Source organism: Tyto alba, unplaced genomic scaffold (genome assembly GCF_018691265.1).
Source record: "Tyto alba isolate M040663 unplaced genomic scaffold, T.alba_DEE_v4.0 Super-Scaffold_20, whole genome shotgun sequence".
NCBI lineage: Eukaryota > Metazoa > Chordata > Aves > Strigiformes > Tytonidae > Tyto > Tyto alba.
In genome coordinates this window covers 9589886-9611615 of record NW_024881283.1, presented here as the reverse complement: position 1 = coordinate 9611615, position 21730 = coordinate 9589886, and the positions used below count along the sequence as shown (strand labels likewise).

General features: G+C 67.1%; 1 protein-coding gene across 5 annotated transcripts in view; it reads left to right on the top strand.

Annotated features, from left to right (window-relative positions):
• Window positions 1-482: 482 nt before the first annotated feature.
• The window catches only part of DLGAP3 (DLG associated protein 3), a 28406-nt gene continuing 7158 nt past the window's right edge, over window positions 483-21730 (top strand). For 2 of the 5 annotated variants that reach the window (XM_042793837.1, XM_042793833.1), the window contains exons 1-4: window positions 483-677; window positions 16128-16213; window positions 19043-20126; window positions 21074-21279. In XM_042793837.1, the coding sequence (XP_042649771.1) occupies window positions 19101-20126; window positions 21074-21279 (1232 nt within the window). In that variant the 5' untranslated portion in view covers window positions 483-677; window positions 16128-16213; window positions 19043-19100. Of the gene's footprint in view, window positions 678-4292; window positions 4450-5418; window positions 5734-16127; window positions 16214-19042; window positions 20127-21073; window positions 21280-21730 lie in introns of those variants that run through there. The other 3 variants (XM_042793835.1, XM_042793834.1, XM_042793836.1) reach the window with 3 other exon arrangements.

Here is a 21730-nt window from a genome sequence, read left to right as displayed (position 1 = left end):
TAATTATTATTATTAGCAAATTACACGGCAGCCGTGCGAGGGGCTCGGCGGGCGGGCGGCGACTGGCGGCCCCCGCTCTGCTGCGGGGAGACTGGGCCCTTGGGGGCTTCACCCTGCGTGGGGCTGTCCCGGGTGGGCAGCGTGGTCACGGGCAGGGGTGGGTGACGGGTCGCAGGGTGCCCCCGCCGCCCCCGGGGTGGGGGATGCCCACGGGTGGGTACCACTCGTCCCACTGCCAGCTCAGCACCGCGGGGCAGAGCCCACGCAGCGCTCCCCGCCGGCGGTAGCTCCCCGGTCCCACGCGTGCCCCCCGCCGCGCTGGGGGCCGGGGAGGAGGGGGGGGTCGCGGGGTGCCCGTGGCAGAGCCGCACCGGAGCCATTTTGCGCCGCCGCCCGCTCTGACTCCCGGGGAAAATCCACCGCCGTGTCTTGGCTGCGCCGCGGCGGCCCCGCTCCGCTCCGCGCCGCTCCGCGCCGCTCCGCGCCCATCCGCGCTGCACTGCGGGGCCGCCGCCACTCGCATGCTGCCGCCCGCCGCGCTCCCACGCGCGGGGCGCCGGCCCGGGCCGCGCCGGGACCAACCGAGCCGGGACCAACCCAGCCCCACCGAACCGCCCCGGTACCGGCCGGGTCGGGCCGTCGGGGAACCGCCCGGCAGCGCCCGGAGGATGTAGGCGGTAAGAGCACGGGGGGGTGTGGGGGTGGGCAGCGGGCTGGGGGGCACGGGGGGGGACGGGGCATCGCCAGGCGGGCGGGGGGCGCCGGTCCCGGGGGATCCGCGGTGCTTGGGGCTGCGGGGGGGGTGGGGGTGTCCCCAATGGGGCGCTGAGGCCGTGCGGGACAGGCCCCGGGGGACCCATCCGTCGCCGCCGAGAGGGTGCTGGGGGCGGGGGAGGGTGGGGGAGCCGGGGGGGAGCTGGCAAGATGGCTGGGGGCATCTCCCCGGCACCGCGGCGCGCAGCTCAGCATCCCCCGGCGCTGCGGGAGAAGGGGTGCGGGCGTCCCCCATCTCCTGCTGCCTGAGGCTTTGGGGCGGGGGCTGGAAGCTCTGAGCCCCTCCAGCCTCTCCCTGGAAGGCGACGCCAGCCATCCTGGCTCTCCGCCGCTGCGGAGGGCTCGGGCCAGGGCTGGGCAGGCCCAGGACCCCTCCCCAGCCCCGGTGCGCTCCCCCCCACGGCAGCCTGCGAGGCGGGGGGGTGGGTGCTGGGGGCGGGAGCCGTGTCCCAGCCGGGCCCGTGCGGGTCCGGGGCTGCCGGCGGGTGCTGGGAGCTGCTGCAGAGCATGAGCCGAGCTGTGACCGTCACCGTGCACCCAGGCTCCATGGCACAGCCCAGCCCCCCCAGGCAAGAAGGGGAGCTTTTCGGGGCCCCGGGTCTGGGTGTCTGTCTCCTCCCGTCGCCTTCCTTCTCCCGGGTGGTTGGGTTTTGTTGGGGGAGCCCGTCTGGTCCCTCCGCCCCGTGCCAAACCTGCAGAGCAAGTTGGTGCTGGGACTGCTCCTCTCTCTCCATCCCGTGACATCCAGCCCTGCGTGTCACCTCCCTCGTGGGGCGCAGGGCCACGCTGCCTGCAGTGGGTCCCTCCCTGCTCCCCAGGGCCAGTCATGAAGCTCTGAGTGGGCAGGAGGGGACAGAACCGGGCTGCTGGGTACCAACTGCCCCCGTGGGAGTGCGGGCTGGGAGCAAGCGGCCTCCCTTGGTGTAAATCAGGGCAGGATCTGGCCAGCAGCGCAGATTCTCCTTTAGAAAATGGATGGTACCTCCCGCCTCTCTCGGTTCCTCACCTCCGTGCTCCCAGTGTCCTCCCGCACGCGTCCGTGGCTCCCAGTCCTCCAGGATCCCGGCTGCTGGGGGATGGAGTGGGGGGATGGCCACCGAGAGACGGGCACAGCCACGCTCGGGAGGCTGGAAGGAGGCACGTCAGCCCTTTCTGGGCATTATCCGAGTGCCGGCAGGGCTGAGAGGGGAAAAAATAACCATCAAAGTGAACGTGGAGCATCTGAGGTGGAGGGGCCCCCCTTGGCTGCGGGGGTGGTGAGGGTGCCGGCGCGGGCGTGAGCTGTTTTTGGGGCTGCCTTGGGCGTTGTTACCCCACTGAGCCCAGGCACCGGGACCAGCTCCAGGCATCCCCGCTGCGGGGAAAGGGGGGACGCAACCGTGGCATCCCCACCCAGCCTGGGTGAGTTGGTGCCGAGCCCTCGGTGCCCAAATCTTCCTCCCGAGAGCCGGGGCTTGTGCCGTGTGGGCTGGAGGAGCAGCACCCAGGCTCCCCAGCCCTCCTGCTGGGCCTGGCCCCCAGCACCCTGGGGCAAGGCACGGGGAGGGAGCGGAGCGCGGTGGGGAGCACAGGTTGAGGGAGCCTGGGGTGGGGGGCCCTTCCTTCATCCTCCCCATCACTAGCTCGGAGCCGTGCTGGGACCTGCGGGACACAGAACCTGTGCAGGAGCTGGGGTGTAAGTGTCCACGGGTCTGCCCACCCGCGAGGGCAGGATCAGGCCCCACGCTGGGGTCTCGTGCCCGGGGCGGTGCTGCTGCGGCTGGCGCTGGGGCTCCAGATCCAGGTTTTGCAGACGCTCGCGTCTCTCCGACAAGCTGATCTGAAACCCTGGATCCCACCCAGCCAGAAATTTGGATCTGGAGCCAAAGGTGACTCTTGGCCCTTATTACCATCATGGGCGAAGCTAAAATCTGGATCTGAGCGGCGCCGTGAGGAGCCTGGATCCAGCTCAGGAGCTGAACGTGTGGCTTGTGCTCCTTCTGCCCATCAAATTGGATTTCCTGAAATAGCCTGTTGAAGACCAGAGCCCAGCAGGGACCGAATAACAGGTCACCAGGGGTGTGGAAGCCCCACCACGATTCTGGCTGCCTGCTTCAAGACGTTGGCAGCCAGCAATAATAGTAATATACGGTGCCATTGCCGGGAGAGCGCAGCGCTGGAGAGCTAAGAATAGCAGGCGAGACGTGGCGGCAGGCGGGGGACGCGTGGGGAGGGCCGGGGGGTGCGTGGCTGGAGGTGTCCCGGGGGACATCCCGGTGGTGGGGCGGCTGGAGGTGGGGGAGGACGTCCCCACGGGGCAGCGGAAGGCAAGAGGGGTTGGGGATGTGCGGAGCGGTGCCAGCGCCCTTCACCGTGGCCTCGGGGCTCTGCCGTTCCCGCGGCTCTCTCGATGGCGCTGGGATGTCCCGCTCCTTGGACGCGCAGCGGCACCGGGGGGAACCACCCTGGGAGCCAAGGAGGGGGCCAGGCTCTGAGCTCAGCACCCCGTGCTCACCTCCCCCCTCAAGCCAGGCAGGATTGGGCCCCTTCTGCTCCCCTTGCCCCTGCCCAGCGCCCAGCAGCTCGTCCCTGGGGGGACGGGGAGCTGAGGCGCGGGCAGGCCCGGCTGTTCTCCACCAGCCGCGGCGGCGGCACGTGGCAGCGGAGCAAGCGCCCGTCAGATTAAGGAGAATTAATTTGTACTTCCCCCGTTTCGGCGGGGCCGGGGGGTGCTGCGGGCGGTCGGTGGCCCCTTCCTGAGAGCAGCTCTGCTCCCGCAGCGCCTCTACAACCTGCCCTCCACCCAAATCAGATTTACCGTGTGTGTGTCGTCGTCGTCCCCCCCCACCCCAGCTCACTCCTCCCCAAATGCTGGAGCGGGAAGGAGCCATGACATGGTTTCTAATCAGCTTCTGAATTCAGATTTCTCTCGGCCGTCGCTTTTCGCAGCCTTTGTCTGGTGCTGCCCCGAGCAGGGGTGCTGCTCAGCGGTTCCCCTCGAAGCCGCGGCGGCAGGCGATGCCGGCACCCCGCCTCAGCCAGGAGACCCTACCAAAACGACAACGCTTTTTGGAGCCGGACGCTTGCAAGAGCATCGCCAGACCTTGCCGCGCGCGAGCCAAAGCAGGCGGCCTCCTCGCCGCGCACAACCCGGGGCCGGCAAGCGCCGGTGCTGTGCCGGCTGCTCCCGGAGCGCCGCTGCCGCCTTGGGGCTCATCCCGCGTTTGCTCCCGTGGGGCCGGGAGCCGGGCACCGTGCCCCACGTGCCCATCCTGGCGCGGCTCCGGTGCGACGCTGGGTTTGGCTCCTTCCCCGGCACCCGGCCCTCGTCGGCAGCGAGTTGTGGCTCTGAGCGAAGCCAGGGGATGCAAACACTTCCCCGCGCTGCCAAGCCCCAATTAATAGCCTGTGAATCATGATGCCGTTGGAAGAGCAGATGTTTGTGGCGCGGTTGCCAGCGCTCGGTGTTTCACTTGGAGGGGAGGGGGGGGGGGTGTCTGTTTGGCCTTAAAGCAGCAGTTTTGGGCGGCGGGCGGTGGTCGGAGCCTCGCTGCCTGCCTGGCCCCGGCGGGGCCGGCGGCTGTTTGTGCTGGGAATGAGCTGAAGTTTTTGGTGGGCAGAGCGGAGCGGGAGAACAGCCTGGCCGTGGGCGTGTGGGGGTGCCGCTTCGGAGCGAGAGGAGTGAGAAAGCTGAAGGTACCGAATCCCGGCGGGGCGTGGGTCCCATCCCCGGCGCTGCGGCCTCGGCCCGGGGCACCCCCCATCTCCCTCAGGGGCTGGAGGGGCTGCGGTGGGACTGGGGGTCTCCTGCAGTTTGGGGATGGTGAACTGGTTGTTACTGGGGCAACGGTGCGTGTCTTGGATGTGGGTGGGTGTCCCCAGCCGGTGGGTCGGGGCGAGACCCCGTGGCGGGTGACGCTCCCCGGGTCGGTGCCGCCGGACGGTCTCGGTGTTTCATGGCACAACGTGCGGCTGCTCCGCGCTCCCCCAGGTGCTGGGGGGGGGCTTGGGGACAGCCCCACAGCGGGGCACAGCGGGGGGGAGGTGCTGGGGGGGGGTGGGAGCAGTGGGGGCTGCGTGGCTGCCCGGGTTCCCAGGGGTGCAGCGGTGCAGAGCGGCTGTGTGTCTGTCCGGGTGTGCGGGGGCTGTGTGTCTGTCCAGACGTGTGGGGCTGTGTGTCTGTGGGTGTGCAGGGCTGTGTGTCTGTCTGGGTGTGTGGGGGCTGTGTGTCCGTCCGGGTGTGTGGGGGCTGTGTGTCCGTCCGGGTGTGTGGGGCTGTGTGTCTGTCTGGGTGTGCGGGGCTGTGTGTCTGTCTGGGTGTGTGGGGGCTGTGTGTCTGTCCGGGTGTGTGGGGCTGTGTGTCCGTCCAGGCGTGCAGGGCTGTGTGTCTGTCCAGATGTGTGGGACTGTTTTCTGTCCAGATGTGTGGGGCTGTGTGTCTGTCCAGACGTGTGGGGCTGTGTGTCCGTCCAGGCACGCAGGGCTCTGTGTGTCCATCCAGGCGCCTTCCCGGCTGTGTGGCTGTCTGTCTGTCTTTCTGTCCGTCCGTCAGCGCGCAGCGGGGCGGTGCGTGGGTGGGCGTGCGGGTGCCGCTGGCGTGGGCAGCCCCCTTCCCCCGCCTCCCCCGGGGGGGGGGGGGTGCGTGGCTGTGCGCGGGGGTGGCTGGAGCGCGCGGGGGTGTGTCCCAAAGCGTGTGCGGGGGCGACGGCTCCGCCACCGCCTCTCGCCAGCTGGAAGGTGCCGGTGTCGGCCCAGGCGCTGGGAGCGTGGCCACCGCCGTGGGTGGCCGTGGGTGGCTGTGACCCCGGGGGGGACACCTCCGGCCGGGCCGGTGGCCTCTCGCCGCGCAGCCTGGCCGCGCCATGGGCGACCCGCAGGGATTTCGTGGGAAGAGAGCGAACCCAGCCGCCGTGCCGCTCCCGTCCTCCGGCTCCCGCCGAGCCCAGACGGGCAACTTCATGGCTTAGCGGCCGCCGTGGGGTGAGTGGGGCGGCGGGGGCAAGAGAAAGGGCTGCGGGCGGGAGGGGAGCGGGCCTGGCGCCGGGCAGGGGGGTCCGTGCCTCGCAGAGCCCCTCTCCCCGGAGAGCCCCTCTCTGTGCCCGGCGCTGCCGGTGCAGCCCAGTCCCCCCAGCCCTGGCAGAGCGGGAGCCCCCCCAGGCACCTCGCACCCCCCCCCCCCCCGAGATGCTCCTAACCCTTTCCTGGCCGAGGCTTCCGTGCTGGCAGCCACCTCCTCATCTCGGTGTGCAGCGTGTGGCTCCCGGCCAGCCCTCTCCCAGACAAGCCCCGGCACAGCCTTGAAACTCGCCCGGCTGGGATGGGGAGCTCCCAGCCCACAGGTCTCCCCTCCTTTTCCCTTCAGCCCCGGGCTGGGTGCGCTGGGGCTGTGCACGCTGTGGGTCGCACCCTTGGGGACACCGTGCGCGCAGCCCTGGGGACGCGGTGCTCTCACTGCGGGGTGTTTGCTCAGGGGGAGGGAGGTGGGACCCCCATTGCTCCCGGCCCAGCTCTGCACGGGGCCACGCTGCGCCGGCTGTCCCCAAACTGGGCAGCACTGGGTTCCGTGGCCGGCTGGTGGGGGCGAGGAGGGAGCGGGCTGGGTGCGGGGGAGGCTTTGCTGAGTGCTCGGAGGTGGGGGGACGCACTGGCCTTGCCCAAGCCCCCCCCGTGTATGTGTGGGGATGTTCGTTTGCCTGCCCGTTCCGGGGTGTGGGGAGCGGGGCAGGGCGGTGCGAGGGACGGGGTCCCCTCAGCAGTGTCTGTGTGTTGGCCTGGGGATGGAGCCGGGGAGCCCCAGCTCTGCCTGCCAGACGGCCCCGCTGCCGGGGAGCAGCACAGCCGGTGCTGACATCTGTGCTTCGAGCCCTGCCTGCCTTCGGTTTCACTCCCTGGCACAGTCAGGGTGGCAGTCGGGTCCCTCTGTACCGCTCCTTGGTTTTCCCCCCATCGCCTTGCCTCTCCACAGAATGAACCTGTATTCTCCGGTGCGTTTTCTTGGAGGGGAAACTGAGGCAGGAGGGTGGGAAGTAGCAGAGCCCTCTCCCAATCCCTGTCATCCTCAGGCTGGATCCCACGCCTCGCCTTGGGTTGTTTTTTCCCTGCCAAGTGATGCCAAGAGCCGGAGGGAGGCGAGGGCGTCCCTGGACACCGCTCCGGGCCGTGTCTGCCCTGGGGCCCTGGAGCCGCCCGGCTCCTCCCGCCACCGCCCAGCGCGTCCCTGGCCCGGGGCTGGTGGCGGGGCCGCGGGGTGGCTGTTTGCCATGTGTGGTGGCCATGATGGCCTTGGTGGTGGCCATGGTGGTGGCCATGGTGGTGGCCATGGTGGTGGCCATGGTGGGGTGGGGCAGGCGCTATCTGCAGTGCTGGTCACCCCGGCGCTGCGTGGGAGAACCGGCAGCGTGTCGCGACACCGTGGCCCAACACCTTGGTCCCCCCGGGGTGCTGATGGGCGCGATGGTGCTCAGGGTCCCCCCACTCCCTTGGGGACATCCCGGCCTGTCCCTGGACCTTTGATGTGTGGCAGCTCCGGACAGGGCTGGTGGGATGGGCAGCCAACGGGGTGCTGCCGATGGTCCCGCTGCGCAGGTCGGATGGGGATGGGGGTGCCCCAAGTGGGGCTGCAGAACGGGGCAGGGTGGATTAGGGCACCCGGGGACATGGGCCACCAAGGCTCCGTCACTCCCTGCCAGGTTTGGGGGGTTCGGGGCAGGCCGGAGAGGCGCTGGCGGCTCTGCTGGGTGCAGCTGGGTGGGCACAGGGTGGCCGGGGTGGGGGGCACAGGGACACCGCACCGTGTCCCCAGCCTGGGCGCCGGTGTCAGCGCTCCCAGAACAAAATGTCAAACCATGCAAATGAGGCTGCGGGAGCGGTTGATTGAAGGGCCCTGCCCCGCCTCGGAGTTGCAATCAAATATGCAAATGGCTCCCGAGGAGGCTAGTGAAGGCTATTAATAGCGGGGGAGGAGGCTGTGAGAAAGCATGGCGTTCCTTGAGAGGATGAGGCTGGGGGGCTGAGCTGGCTCTGCTTGTCCCCCTGCCCTGCGTGTGCCACCCAGGCAGGCACCCACCTCTCTGCTGACACGCCGGCTGGGGTGGCCGGCGGTCCCTGGGGGTCCCCATGGACACCAGACATCGCTTTGGGCACCGTGGCCCTTTGCAGGGCGGGTGCTGCCCGGGTGCGGGGCGTCCTGCGCGAACGCCGCGTGTCTCCGTGCCGAACAGCCGGGAATCCCCGCGGGGAAAGCGCATCCGTTGCAAACGCCAGGCTGAGATTTCCCCCTTGGGGAGCTGAACCTCGAACGAGGAGGAATGGGGGGTGCTGCTCTGGGGGGGGGGGGTTCACTGTGGCTCGGTCTGGCGGGGGGAGCTCAGCCTGAAGCAGGAGTCACGTTTCAGTGGAGGGGGCTGGGGAGGGCTCCTCCCAGCCCCCCATCCATCACCCTCCGCTTTCATCTCCCCTTGCTTCTCCCGGTTTCCTTCCATTGCTGTCGAGGCAGAGGACGTCCCCCTCCTGCCAGCTCCAGTGCGAGCGTGAGGCGGGTTCCCACCACGGCACTGGTGGGGACCACGCTGTCCCCAGTCAACGTGGCGGGGGGGGCTCGGTGTGCTTGGGCCCCCACCGCAGCCCCTCCGCCCTGTCTCACGGGTTTTGGGATCTGGGAACCACCTGACCTTTTTAGAAAATTGTGCAAGTGAGGCTGGAGACAACAGTAACTAATTATTTAAAATCTGAAGCTGGCATAATTAGCCCAATTAACAGTCTCAGGTGATATCTTATTCTACCTGATAACGGCCTGAGGAAGAGGGAAATTAATTAACCCATCAGCCTGACATTTGTAGGTCACCACCAGCTCCTCGTGCCCGTCCAGGTGGGAGCAGGGGTGGTTTGGGGGTGCCCATGCCACTTGGTGCAGGGGGTCTGTGTGGTTTTGGGGTCTCGGTGCAGGGAGGGGGGCTACGGTTGAGCCCAGGTGCCATCTGGGGGAGATGGATTGGGGGCTGGTGGGTGGGGGGAGAGTGTGCTGGGGTCTGAGGCCAGGGTGATGGGCAGTGGGATGGGGCTTGGTGTCCCCCAGGAACGCTACCAGCGCAGGTTCGTTAGTGAGGCAGCAGCTGTAGGCCTTTAAGGTTGCTGTGGAAACGGTGCTGCTCGTTACCGGGAGGAGCCTCCTGCTTTCCAGGCAAGGCCCCCCCCCCATCACTGTGGGAGGGGGGGACCCCAACCCCGGGCACTTGGGACCACGCAGACCCCCGTGTCCGGGGAGGGACATGGCCGCGCACATGCCGGCGGGTGGCATTGGGTGTGCAGCTCCCCGGGGGCCAGCACAGACCCCCCCACCCCCCCCCGCCAGCCCCAGCGTGTCCTTGGCATGGCCGGTAGTGCCAGGCAGGGCTGCAGACTCATGGACGCACATGGACACTCATGGACACGCGTGCATCCCCGCACAGCCAAGGGGTGCCAGCGCACCCACCTCCCTGGGCAGCGCAGCCGTGCCCCCCCCACCCCAGAGACCCTGTCCTCCCCCCTCCGCCGGCTCAGGACCGTGCCCAGGTGCCACCCTGCACCCCAGCCTGGTCCCGGTGCCACGCTGCCCGCCCTCCCTGGCACGGCACGGGGCCCACGGGGTGCTGAGTGTGCCGAGGTAGAGCCCCCGCGGGTGGCTCGGCGAGGCCTCAGGGCTGCTCTCAGCTCTTGGAGTTTTAATGAGGTAAAATTGCATAAAAAGCTCCATTTGCCCTAAATGCCCATCCCTGCGTGAAGCTGCTGCGGCGCAGCCCAGGCCCACCCCGGGAGCTGGGCAGGGGGCTGCAGGCCCGGGCACACGCTCCCGGGCTGGGCACGTGGCCATGGCAGGAGGAGGAGGAGGATGAAGGCGTTTTAGCACATTTGCAATCATTTCCCTCCTCCCTCCATCCAAGTTTACAGCTTACCTCAGCGGCTTATCAGCCTCCAATCTCATTAAATCAAGCAAATTGTAGCATCTGATATTTTATGGAGATTAAGGTGTGCGCCCAGACTCTATAATTATCGGCAAAGATGTATTTACAATACCTTGTTGCTAGTAAACAAAAAATAACTTCAGATCAAAGCGCTTTTACAGGAAAATAAATCTGCCGATGGAGCCCCGCTGTGGCGCGCAGCACGGAGACGTCGGCGCTGCCCGAGGCGGGTGGGCGTTGCGGGGGGACGCGCGGCGAGCGGCTCGGGGGGGTCCCTGCTCCCCTGCGCCGGGGCCATCCCCAGCCCGCTGCCCGGCTCTCTCCCTCGCTGGCATCTCCCCGGGGTGCCCGGCAGCACCCACCCCTCCGGCGGCGGCTCTGCCAGGGATTTCCACCCCGGAGACTTCCCCGCACCCAGGCTGACACAGGACCGGGATTTATCAGCTCAAGCGTGTGAGCCCCTTGCCCCTCGATTTTTCACCGCGGTGGGAGCGCTGCGGGTTACCGATGCGGTGACGCTGAGTTTATTGGTGCCTGAAGTGGATTTACCCGTGCGGCGGGGCGTGGGCTCGCTGCCGGTGTAAATCACCGGGCACGGTGGTTCCCTCTCGCCGGGCCAGGACGTTCCAGCTTCCCCGGGGGTTTTTGTGGCCGGGCTCCCCACGGGGCCGTACGCTGCGCACCCCGACTCAGCTGCCCGGCCGCAGGCACGGCCGTCCCTTCCCTGTCTCACTCTCCTGCCTGCTGAAACGAGAATAAAATGGTGATAATGCTGCAGACATCCTCTGGAAAGGGCTCTGAGGCAGATGAAAAGCCCTACTTAAGAGTGAGGCCATTATTATTAATAACTCGGAGCGAGGCCGTAAATTCAGCCGACACAGCTATTATGGGAAATGAACCTGCTCCCGTGCTGGATCCGAGGCTGCCGGGGTGTGGGACGGGGATGGGGACAGGGATGGGGACAGCAGCGCGGGGCTGGTGGCCATGTGGCTGCTGGCTGGGTCGTGCCAGCGTGGCTGGAAGGGGCAAAACCTCCTGGCAGATCCTGGCTCTGCTTGGGCTCACTGGGGTGGTTTCTTGGCTTTTCTGGGAAGGTCAGAGCTGTGAGGGAGGGGTCCCAGAGCACGGGTCTTCCCCCCCAGCAGGAAAGGAGGTGGCTGAGCTTTGCAACAAGGCTGAGACCTGGCTGAAGCTCAGGACAGGGGTGGTGCGGGCTGCGAGGAGCGTGGCTGGGGCTGGCGCCAGGGCTGGGCGCGGGGAGAGGTGCTGCGGGAATATTACACCTTGGCAGAGGTTACGTTAAAATAAAAATAACCCGGTGCCACTCGTCACCCAGCGTCTGCAGCCAGGTCAGCAAAAGGCGAAGAGCTGCCGCGGCTCCCGCTCCATCGGGATAACTTCACCTCCGGCACTGCCACCCCGTGAGCGGCATAGACGGGGCCCCCACAGGTGCCACCACCCTGGCACTGGTGGGCTGTGGGTGCTCAGGATGCAGAGCTGGGTGTGGGGCCAGGCAGGGGGTCCTGTGGGGTATCACAGGGTGCTGGGGCTGCAGCCACAGGCTCGTGGTGCTGCCTGTGCCCGGCTCGGGAGCTTCTGCGGGGGAACGAGCTTTGATATAAATATCTTTTTGCTCAGCACACGACCTACTTTCCAGACAATGCCATTAGCCTCCCGGCTCCCTCATTCATCTTCTGTTGTCCTCCCCCAGCCCGCCCTGCACTGGCACCCGCGCTGGCACCGCACACCAGGTTCAGTGACACCGTGGGGACCCCCACGCTGGGGCTCGGGGCCAGCCGGCCGCCCCATCCCCACGGCTGTGGGGGGTGGGGCTCTTGCTGTCCAGCCCCTGCCCCCCTGCTCTGGCCTTGCAGGGGTGACCGGGTCCCCTTTGGGGTTTCTCCACCCCGTTGCAGAGGGTGCTCAGCTCCATCATCCCTTCCCGCTGCCTCTGGCACAGTCCGTGCCCTGGTTGGCAATTGGCCTCGTCCAGGGGCAGCCTTGTTGGGGACATCCTCTTTGGGGCTGGGGGGGGGGGGAGCATGGCAAAGCAGGCAGCAGCCAAGCGTCAGCTCTGGGCTGGCTCATGGGCAGCATGTGGGGGCCGGGACCCCTCCCGAGCCCCCCCAGAGCATCCCCGGCACTGGGACCACACGTGTGGTTCATCTGGGGACGATCCCACCGGAGGTCCCACGTGGTGGCTGTGCCGCCCGGTTGGCAGCCGGCGAGCGGCTGGTGGGATTAGGGGCAGGTTGGGCAGAGGGTGCCTGGTCCCACGGGCGTGGGGGGCTGCCCAGCCCCCCCAGGTCCCCAGTGACAGCTCTGCCATCAGTGTTCCCCTGAGAGCTGGAAATGCCTCCCCAGGAGGCAGGGCGGCTGCTGGGCCCACCGCCTGCACAACTCCGCATGCCCCTGGGACTGAGCCCCCGCTCCTCCCCTGCAGCTAAAATTAAATATTCAATTTGTATTGCTGGTAAATCCTGTAAATCTCTTTTATCTCTCAGATCTTGTAGCGGGAATATCAGTGGTGTAATCTCTGCAGGGGCCCGTCCCGCTGCCCTTCGCAGCTCCCCAGTTCGGACCGTGCTCCCCGTTCCCCACGCTCTCCCCGTGGGGTGCTTCAGAGGCTGGGGGCGGAGCAGGACCCCTGTGCCCACGGCAGAGCACCCCACGGCAGAGCACCCCACGGCAGAGCACCCCACGGCACCCACCCTGCGCGTGCTGACCACCACGAGGTCAAGGGTGTGCGCCAGCCACACGCTGTGTGTGATGGGGATGCCAGTGCCTGGGTGACCGATACGGTCCCACCAGAGTGACCCCCATCCCCCCTGTGCCCCCGGCTCACCAGACGTGTACTCCCCCCGTCCCCCCGCCCCCGCGTGAAGAGCATTGTGCAGAACTATGTATTTAAATATTTAGGTTTTCATCAGCTTTGCAAATTAAGCCCATCCATTAAAGTTCGGGTCTTCCGCTGGTGAGCTGGGCTGCGCCGTGCCCTGGGCTCGCTGTGCCCGTCCCAGTCGTGGCCCCGAGGGACCCCGAGAGGGTGGGGGGGGTTGCAGCCTGGGAATGGGGCCCGGTGGCCCGGAGCATCCTCGCCATTCCCAGATCCTGCTTGCTCGAAACCCTTGGTCCCTGCGGCCCCTCTGCGGGAAGAGCCGTGGGACGGGAGAGTGTTGGAAAGGGAACCGGTTGGGATGGTGGTTGTTTGAGGTCGGAGTGGGGGGTGCTGGGGGAAGCGGGGTGCAGGGAAATGCCAGTGGCAGGCGAGAGCCCTGGCACAGCTGAGCACCCAGTGGGAGCGGGGCTGGGGATGGAAGGGCCAGCCCGCCCAGGGCTCGGCGGGGACGGGCAGGGGACACCATCGCCGCTGCCGCGCTCGGCGCCAACGCCGGGCGGCCCCGAGGTCACCGCAGCAGCTTTGGAGTGATCCCCGGCTTAAGTCATTACACCCCGGGGCTGGGAGCCAAGTGGCTTTTTCACCACAGGCAGCACGGCCCGACCTGCCGAGGGAGCGGGCAGCGGGTGGATGGGGAGGGAGAAATGGCACAGACTGGGGATGAGTGGGAAAATGGGGTTCATCCGGCACCGCTGCCAGCCGGGGGGGCTGCCACGGCCCCCAGAAGCCTGGAAAGGGTCTGGTCTAACTGGGGCCAGGGGCAGGTCTAACTCCTGGGGGATGCCCAGAGCCCACCGCCCGCCTGGGGCTCCGTTGGGTGCTAGAGCCTGGTGGGGATGTGAGCAGAGATCCCAGGGTGAGCGTGGCGCCGGGGGGCTGACCCTGCTCGTCCCTTTCCTTTGCTGCAGGTGAATATCAGGCGTGTTGGTCTCGCGTCAGCTCTGCATCCCACCGGGCTCCCCGGGGGTCACCTGCACGTCCCCCCTTTCCGCCACGCGCTGGAGGGGCACCGGGGGAGCACACCAGCTGCTGCAGCGTGGGCAGATTGTCGAGGGTGGCCGTGGGCGCAAAGCTGTCCGTGGGCATGGCTGCTGATGGGTGCTCGTCCGTGCGGCGCAGCGCCCATGAGCCCTGCGCCAGCCGCTGTGGGCTGGGGTGCCTGGCTTGGGGGGGGTCCCTCCGGGGTGGGCTCCCGTGGGGTCCCACCTCCGGCAGTCCTGTGTGCCCGTGTCCTGGCTCCCGTGGCCAGGTTGAGCATCGCTGTGGGGCCGAGGGGGGCCGGCGGTGCCTGTGCCCGGGGGCAGCCCGCCCTGCGTCTGCCTGCGCCCACCCGGGGATGCCCCTTCCCTGGGCCACCTCTTTCCTTCTCAGCCAACTTCTTTGCAGGCTCTGGCTGCCAGCTCTGGCCGCTCCCCGCTTGGACGGGGCGTTTGAAGAAGCAGTTCTTCTGCCAAAATCCGCGGTTGGGCCCCGCAGGGATGGAGCTCCAGGCTCCCTTCTCCGCTGGCTTTGCTCTGGCTCCCTCGCGCGCCCTGGCACAAGAGTGTGGCTCTTGCCCCGAGGGAATGGGCTCTGGGGACCAGGGTGTCGGGGCGGGTGGTGTGGGTTCTGTGTAGAGCAGGGGGGGGGGGGTCCCCGCTCCCCCCCGCGGCGGCAGCCAGAGGCAACTGCGTTGCGGCGGGGTGTCCCGGTGCTGGCGGCTGTGCCGGGATCCCTGGCAGCTGGGGCGCGTCGCGGCCGTATTTCCTCGCTCTGCTCCAGGAGTAATTGCTCAGATGGGGACTTGGGGCAACTCCCATCCCTCTCCCGGCATGGTAATGAGTCAAGAAGACTCAAAGACAAATGGCTCATTAAGAAGCAGTGCTGCATTGCAGGATTTTTCATCCCACCAACCGCTGCATCAGCAGAGGCAGCACCTCTCACGCTCGCTCTCCCCAGCCCTGGAGAAGGAGCTGTCAAGCAGCCGGGGCCGGTGCCAAAATTAATCATGTGCTTAATAACCTGCCCCTCCCGTCGAACGGCCTGTCCTCAGCCCCCGGCACGCGGAGCTCCAGCCCTGGGGCACTGTGGCTTTGGTGCCCGGGAAGAGCCCGCGCTCGGCGAGGAGGGATGTGCCGGGACAGGGCTGAGCCAGGGGAGATGCCCCCCAGCATCGAGATGCCGGGGAACCCCCCAGCATTGGGGTGCCAGGGATCCCCCCAGCATTGGGGTGCCAGGGATCCCCAGCCCGGCTCCGTCAGGGCGTGCTGGGCAGTGCGATGCTGCCGGGCCCTCTCGGCGGCCTCGGTAAACACTTCTCGCTCCGCTCCCATTCGCAATTCTTCAGCTGGTGTTTGTCCTTCACAACTTTTTTAAAATCTCGCCTTTACAGCAGCGCCCGGTTGGTTCCTGCCCCGCGCACCCCTCGCCAGGCAGCGCCCGCCTGCAGCCCGCTCGATTTTCTTTCGTTAACAGTAATTTTCTCGGATTTCCCAATTGCTTCCAGTGCGTTTGCTGCCATCTTTGCATCCTGCTCACTCCCTTTCCCCTTCCTGCTCCCCTTCCCCCGGCCAGCCCCTACTTACCCGGGTGACAAACCTCTCCCCAGTGACACTCGCTTCCCTGCCTGACACAGCTCATGAACCGTCGGTGAGCTGCTTTCAGCTCATTCAACTTTTAAGAAAATAATGACTCGGTGCAGAATTATATACTAAATTAGGCGATCTCTTACTAAGCCCCTCTTTTTTTTCCAGGCTGAGTAAATTTTACTAATACAGCCTAATAAAATAACGGAGCAATTAGTAATAAAATAAAATGTTTGCTTTCTACAATCCTTCTCTGGCTTACAATGAGTTGGGAAAAAGTAAATAGATTAAAAGTGCAGTGGAAACGACCTGGCGGTATTCCATATTTATTTTCTTCCAGTGACCGTAGATCAAATTTGCTCAGCTCCTAAGTGGGAAGACCACTTTATTTCTTATTTTATTTTATTTTTTTTTTTTTCCCAGGCTCCAGCTTGCGCGCGGTGCCGGGTGCTCACACTGTGTGTTTGTTCTCTCCTGCTTTCATCCCCAGCCATAAAGATCCCCAGCAGGACCCGCGCTGGCAAAACCTCGCGCTAATTTGCAAAGCGGGATGGGCCTCGCTCGCACCTCTGCCGGGCCGACGGCTGGAAAAAAAATCCTTTTGCTCGCGCCAGAAAGCCAGGGTGGCGGGAGGGGGCTTTGTGGAGCATATGGCCGGATCTGGAGCGAATCAAAGTCGATGGCGAGGCGGCTGCTGGGCCGGCTCGGGCGCCCGCTGGCAGGGAATTGCATAAGAGGATGGGGCTGGGGATGGTTTTGGGGCTAAGCTGGGCAAAACACGTGTCTGCAGCCGTGCGGAGCCGTCCCCGTCGCTGCCGGTGCGGGCAGCGCTGCCTGTGGGGCGGCCTCAGGGGAGGAGGGAAGGCTGGGCTGCTGAAAAAATACACGGGGAGTTGGGGCAGGCTGGTTTTGGGGAAGAACACCCTTGCTCTTCCTCCCTGGGCTTCATCCCCCTCGTGTCACTCCCCCCAGAGCCTGCTGCCCCCCCGGGAGACCCAGCGTGGAGGAGCTGCCGCCGGCCGGGGCCATGAGGACAGCATCCCCCTGAGCGCCGGGCGGTAAGTGCCACCGACGGGCTTCACCGGGACCCCGGCGCTCGCTGCCCGCTGCTTGGGAAGGGTGGGGGGCCAGGCCCCCCCGGGTGCGGGGCCATCAACCCCAGCTCTCGGGCTTTGACCTGGAAATGTTGGAAAACCCCAATCCCGCCCTGCGCCGCGGCGATTTCCCGGACTCTGACACTGTGGTGGGATTTTGCTGTCCTGTCACCTCCCCGCCGGTGGCCCCGGAGCAAAGCTGGGGGGGGGACGACCCCATGGGGTCCCAGGGGAGTTGAGGCTCCTGCCGGGGCTGCCTCAGGTCCCGGCAGCCCTGGGCCTCGGCACGGCGCTGCCTCCAAGGCAGAGATCTCACCGGGTGGCTGCCGGGAAGCAGAACTGCCTCTGCCAAGTGTCCCCATGGGAAATTAAGCAGGACGCTGAATTTCGGCGCGGCCGCAGCGCCGGGGGCTATGGGCCCCTCTCCTCCTGGCGCTGACCCTCGCGGCGGGGAGAGACGCGCTGGGAGCCGACGGCAGAGGGAAGGTGGCGGTGGGGGAATCGCCGGTGGGAGTTCCTCCAGGCTTTGGATGCAATAAAGGCAAGAAGTGAGTTATTTGTAATGGTAATTATGCTCTTCCAGTTTATCCTAGCACATAATTGTGTGGGCGGTAGGTTCCCACTGGTGGTAATTACCCTGGTGTTAAATGGCACAAAATTCAGACGGGCTGGGTTTTTCCCCCCCCACTTTTTGAGCCTGGGGTTTGGTGGCACGGATCCCCTCCTTCCCTTAGGGCTGCGTGGCACGAGTGGCCTTCAGTGGGACACGGCTCCGGCTCTCGGCCGCGGCCGGCTGCCCCTGCCCCGTGTAGCAGCCTCCTGCCCAGGCTGCTTCCCCTGGCCCGGGGCGAGGAGCCGGCTCGGTGGCTTCTCCTGCACGTGGCCATCCCCGCCAGGACATGGAGACGGGGACCCCGGGCCGCGCTGCCAGTGCTGAGACCCTCAGGATCACCCCCCCAACCCCTTCCCCATCCCCGGGGTGCCCGCAGCGGGGGACTGGCTGGTCCCTGGCCAAGGGCGCAGGCGCTCGCGTGGCTTTGGGGGAGCTGGCACTGGCCGGGACGTAGCACCCTTCATCGTGGCGTGTCCCCATCCTCTGCCATCGCCCCCGCTCCTGCGGGATGGCTGCGGCAGCGGCGCCGACGGGGCCCGGCTTTGTTTTAATTCCCGCACCTGCCGAGCACAAAAGCCCACCGGGCTCGTGGTGACGGGCTGCGCAGCTATTTTGACTCCTTCTTCCCGCCGCAGCGGCAATATTTGGATCAGCTGAGAGCTTCCCTCCCCGAGCAGGAGGTGATAGCTCAGCCCGCGGAGGCAGAGCTGGAGCTGGGAGCCTGTCCGTCCGTCTGTCTGTCTGTCCTGCTGCCGATTGCCGGCTCGATCCCAGGGCAGGGGAGGCAGCCCCCTCCCACACCACTGTGCCCGCTCACTCGTAGCAGCTCTCCCGGGAGGGGAAGAGGCATTTCTCTTCGTAAGAGGCTGCAGCATCCTTCTGTTGAGATGCAGCAATTAGGGAGCCTCATTAGAGCAGGAGCGTGATTGTGAGGGCGGGGGGGGGCGGCGGGGGGGCGGGGGGGGGAGAGGCGCAGGACTGAGCCATCCAGCCTTGAAGCCGGGAAGGACGGTGGCGGCGGAGGCTTTATTAGGGCAGACGCATTCCCCAGGCGCTGCCGCGGCCCCGTCTGCCGCTCGCCGCCAACGCACGCGTCGCCAGCCGTCCCCGCGCCCCTCGGGGGCCGCCAGCCCCTCTCCCCCTCCCCGGGCTCCTCGGGGTACGCGGTCCCTCTCCCTCCCCACGCGTCCCCAGCCCTCCCCGTGTCCCTCGTTTCCAGTCCCCACGTGTCCAACGGGCGCTGCCGAGCCTGTCCCGCGGTCACCTCTCCCTGCGGCCGGTGCCGGCGATGGGCTGCTCGCAGCACCCTGCCCAGATATGATAACAAGAGCATTAACGATGCTTGTTAATTAGCTGAGCTACACTGGAGAATAAGTAATTTCCTCATTTACAGTCACAGCAAAGGCAGAGCCTTTGAGTGACCGTAAGGAAGACAAACCTCCACGGGCGCACGCAGCTCCGGCGTCCCGGCAGCCGATGCGGGGCTCAGCCCGGCTCGATGCCGTCCGTCCGTCCGTCCTGCTCTGCCGTGGGGATGCCCCCCACACTGCAGCCACCCCCGCTGCCCGGCTGTCCCTCCCCGGGGGCCGGCAGGGCCGTGGGGGCCGGCGGGGTGGGCGGTGGTGGGTCTCCATCCGCAGTCGGGCTCCGCGGCTGGGGCTGTGCGGGGAGGACGGGCTGGATGGAGACATCGGAGCGCGGCCCCCCCGCCGCACCCCGCGGCAGCTCATTAACGGCTCTGTGAATCGCAACGGCTGAAAAACTCAGCCAGAACCGTTTTCCTAATGGAGAAACACTTCATAATATTTGGTGTCGGAGAAGAAAACAAGTTTCTGATGATGGCAGCGTGTCCTCCCTCACCGTCTGCGGGCCCTGCGCTGCCTGCATCGCTGCCGGCGGTGCCTTCTCCTTCCCGCTCCCCCCTTCGCGCTGCCCCCTCCGAGCAGCCGAGCTGGGGGGTGACCCCAGATGCCCGGCCCTGGCACCGTGCCCCCCTCGCCCCATGGAGAGCCAGGTTTCTGGCACTCCAGCTCGGCTTCAAAGGGGCTCAGCCGGGGCCGGATCCTGCCCCGGGAGCTTCCCACTCCCCTCGCTGGGTTCCCACGGGACAGCCCCGATGTTTCGCCGGCGGTGGGGCGCAGAGGGGGAGCGTGACGCCGTGCCTGTCCCTGTCCCCGCAGATGAGCCCGCAGGGACGGCCCTGCAAGATGCCGAGGCTACGGGGTGGGTGCTGACACCATGAAGGGCTACCATGGGGAGCGTAGCCAGGCACAGCCCTCCTCCGGCCACCGCTGCCGCTGCATCCCAGAGGACTGCGAGCGTCCCGCCGACTACGTCCAGCACGGCCCCGAGGGCCGGCCACCGTACCTCCTCAGCCCCAGCGAGCCGTGTTCCCTGGAGCATCCCTACTGCCCGGCGCGGAGCCCCGGCACGGCCGGCGAGTGCCCGGGCGGGCCCCTGAGCGAGCCGCCCTCTGCCAGCGCCAGCAGCACCTTCCCGAGGATGCACCACGCGCAGCAGCAGCCCTACGACTCCTGCGACGAATGCATGGCGACCGCCCACCCCGCCAGCAAGATCAACCGCCTGCCCCCCACGCTGCTGGACCAGTTCGAAAAGCAGCTGCCGCTGCACCACGACGGCTTCCACACGCTGCAGTACCCGCGGGCCGGCGGCGCCGAGCCCCGCAGCGAGAGCCCCAGCCGCATCCGTCACCTTGTCCACTCTGTCCAGAAGCTCTTCGCCAAGTCCCACTCCCTGGAGGCGCCGGCCAAGCGGGACTACAACGGCGCCAAGATGGACGGCCGCGGGGACGGCTACCACCACCACCACCACCACCACCACCACCATCACCACCACCAGTCCCGCCACGGCAAGCGGAGCAAGAGCAAGGACCGCAAGGTGGACTCCCGGCACCGGTCCAAGATGATGGGCTGGTGGAGCTCCGATGACAACCTGGACAGCGACAGCAGCTACATGGTGTCCGGCCGGCACGCCGCCGACCAGGGCACCCAGTACTGCGTGGACGCTCCCGAAAGTGCCTTCAGAGACTTGACCTTGAAGAGTCTAAAGGGTGGCGGGGAAGGAAAATGCCTGGCCTGTGCCGGCATGTCCATGTCTCTGGATGGTCAGACGCTCAAGAGGAGCGCCTGGCACACCATGACCGTCAGCCAGGCCCGCGAAGCCTACCCCAGCGCCGGTGGCACCGAGAAGACCTTGATGCTTCAGGAAGCAAAGGCCAAAGACCGAGCGTACCAGTACCTGCAGGTGAGGGGCCGGGCAGGGAGGGGGGGCTGCCACCCCGGGGAACTGCAGCTGGTGATGCCGTGGGGCGAGCCGGGGCTGGGACCCTCCACCCCAGCATCCCAGGGCGCTGTGGGGATGGTCCTGCTCCACTCTGTGTCCCCAGTGCCTGCGTGCCACCCCCCGGGGTCCCGGGCCGGTCCCCGCTGTCCCCTCACCAGCAGTGCAGAGCCCCATCTGCCACCTCCTGCCCCGTTCCCGCTGGATTTGGGGTCACACCAGCTTTGTCAGCTCGGGGCTGGCGGTGGCCCCGCTCCCTCCTCACAGCTTTTATCCCGCTTGTGCCTGGCTGGGTGCCGCTGCCTGCCTTGTACCGGGCTCCCCTCTAAGTCATGCCCCTTCCAATTAAAAACTAATTAACTCGTCTCTCCCTTTCCCCGGAGGAAGGAGACAGGGAGAGGCAACGCTGCGCTGGCTGGGGGCGGGGGGTGGCCAAGGCCCTTCCCCACCCGCAGCCAGGGTGTCAGGGCAGGGTGCTGGCCCCACCACCCTCCCCATGGGGTTTGGGGGACACTGTCCCCTCCCCACATCCCGGTAAGGACCCCGTGGTACTGGTGGCCACAACATCAGCCGGGCGGCTGCGCTGGCATGGGTGGGATTTGGTCCAGCAGCCGGGGGGGGCTGCGAGGTGAGAGCGGATGCGCTGCCCCACGTTTTGGGGAATGGCCCCACACGGGGAGCCGTGGCTGTTAGGAGGGATCAGCTCTCCTGGATTTTGGGGCTTTCCCAGCGGGTCCGAGCCCCCAGGGTCTGTCCTTGCAGCTCTGGGGTGCCGTGGGGAGGGCAGGGGAGCCGCGCCAGCACGTGGGCTAGCCTCGGGGCACGCATGTGTGTGGGGTTTGGGCCACGCATGCCCCCCAGGGCTCGGGACGCTGGCCACCGCGTCCTCCCACGCTTGCCTCCTGCCCCAGGTGCCGCAGGACGAGTGGAGCGGGTACCCGGCGGTGGGCAAGGACGGGGAGATCCCCTGCCGACGGATGCGCAGCGGCAGCTACATCAAGGCCATGGGCGACGAGGACAGCGCCGACTCGGACGCCAGCGCCAAGATATCGCCCAGGGCGGCCACGCGGCGAGACAGCTACCGCCGCTCCTCCAGCGCCGACCAGGCCAGGACCAAGTAAGGGCTGTCACCTCCTGGCCCCGTGGCAGCACGGAGGGCAGCAGCGGGGCTGTGGGCTGGGGCTCCCCGGCATCGTCCTGGCTCACGGTCGCGCTGAGCCCCGTCCCTGCGCTGGAGCTGCCCTTGGTGGGCGCCCGGGGAGGGGGGACACGTGGCTGCGCTGGGCTTCGGGGTGGGACCCGCTGCTGCAGCCACGCGCAGAAGGTTGGGGAGAAGAGGCATGTCCCGACGGAGATAACAGGGATGCGCCCCAGGGGCAGTGGGTGACAGGCTGGCTCCTTGTCCTCGAGGCGGGCATGGACCCCTCCACCAGCCCTCCGTACCCCCAGGCCAGCGTTTTGGGGCAGTCAGGAGTGGGGAGAGCGGCGGTGGCCAGCGGGAGCATCGCTGCGGCTGCGTTTCCGAACGCTCTGCTTGAATGTGTTGCTTTTGGTGCGATCCCTTCTAT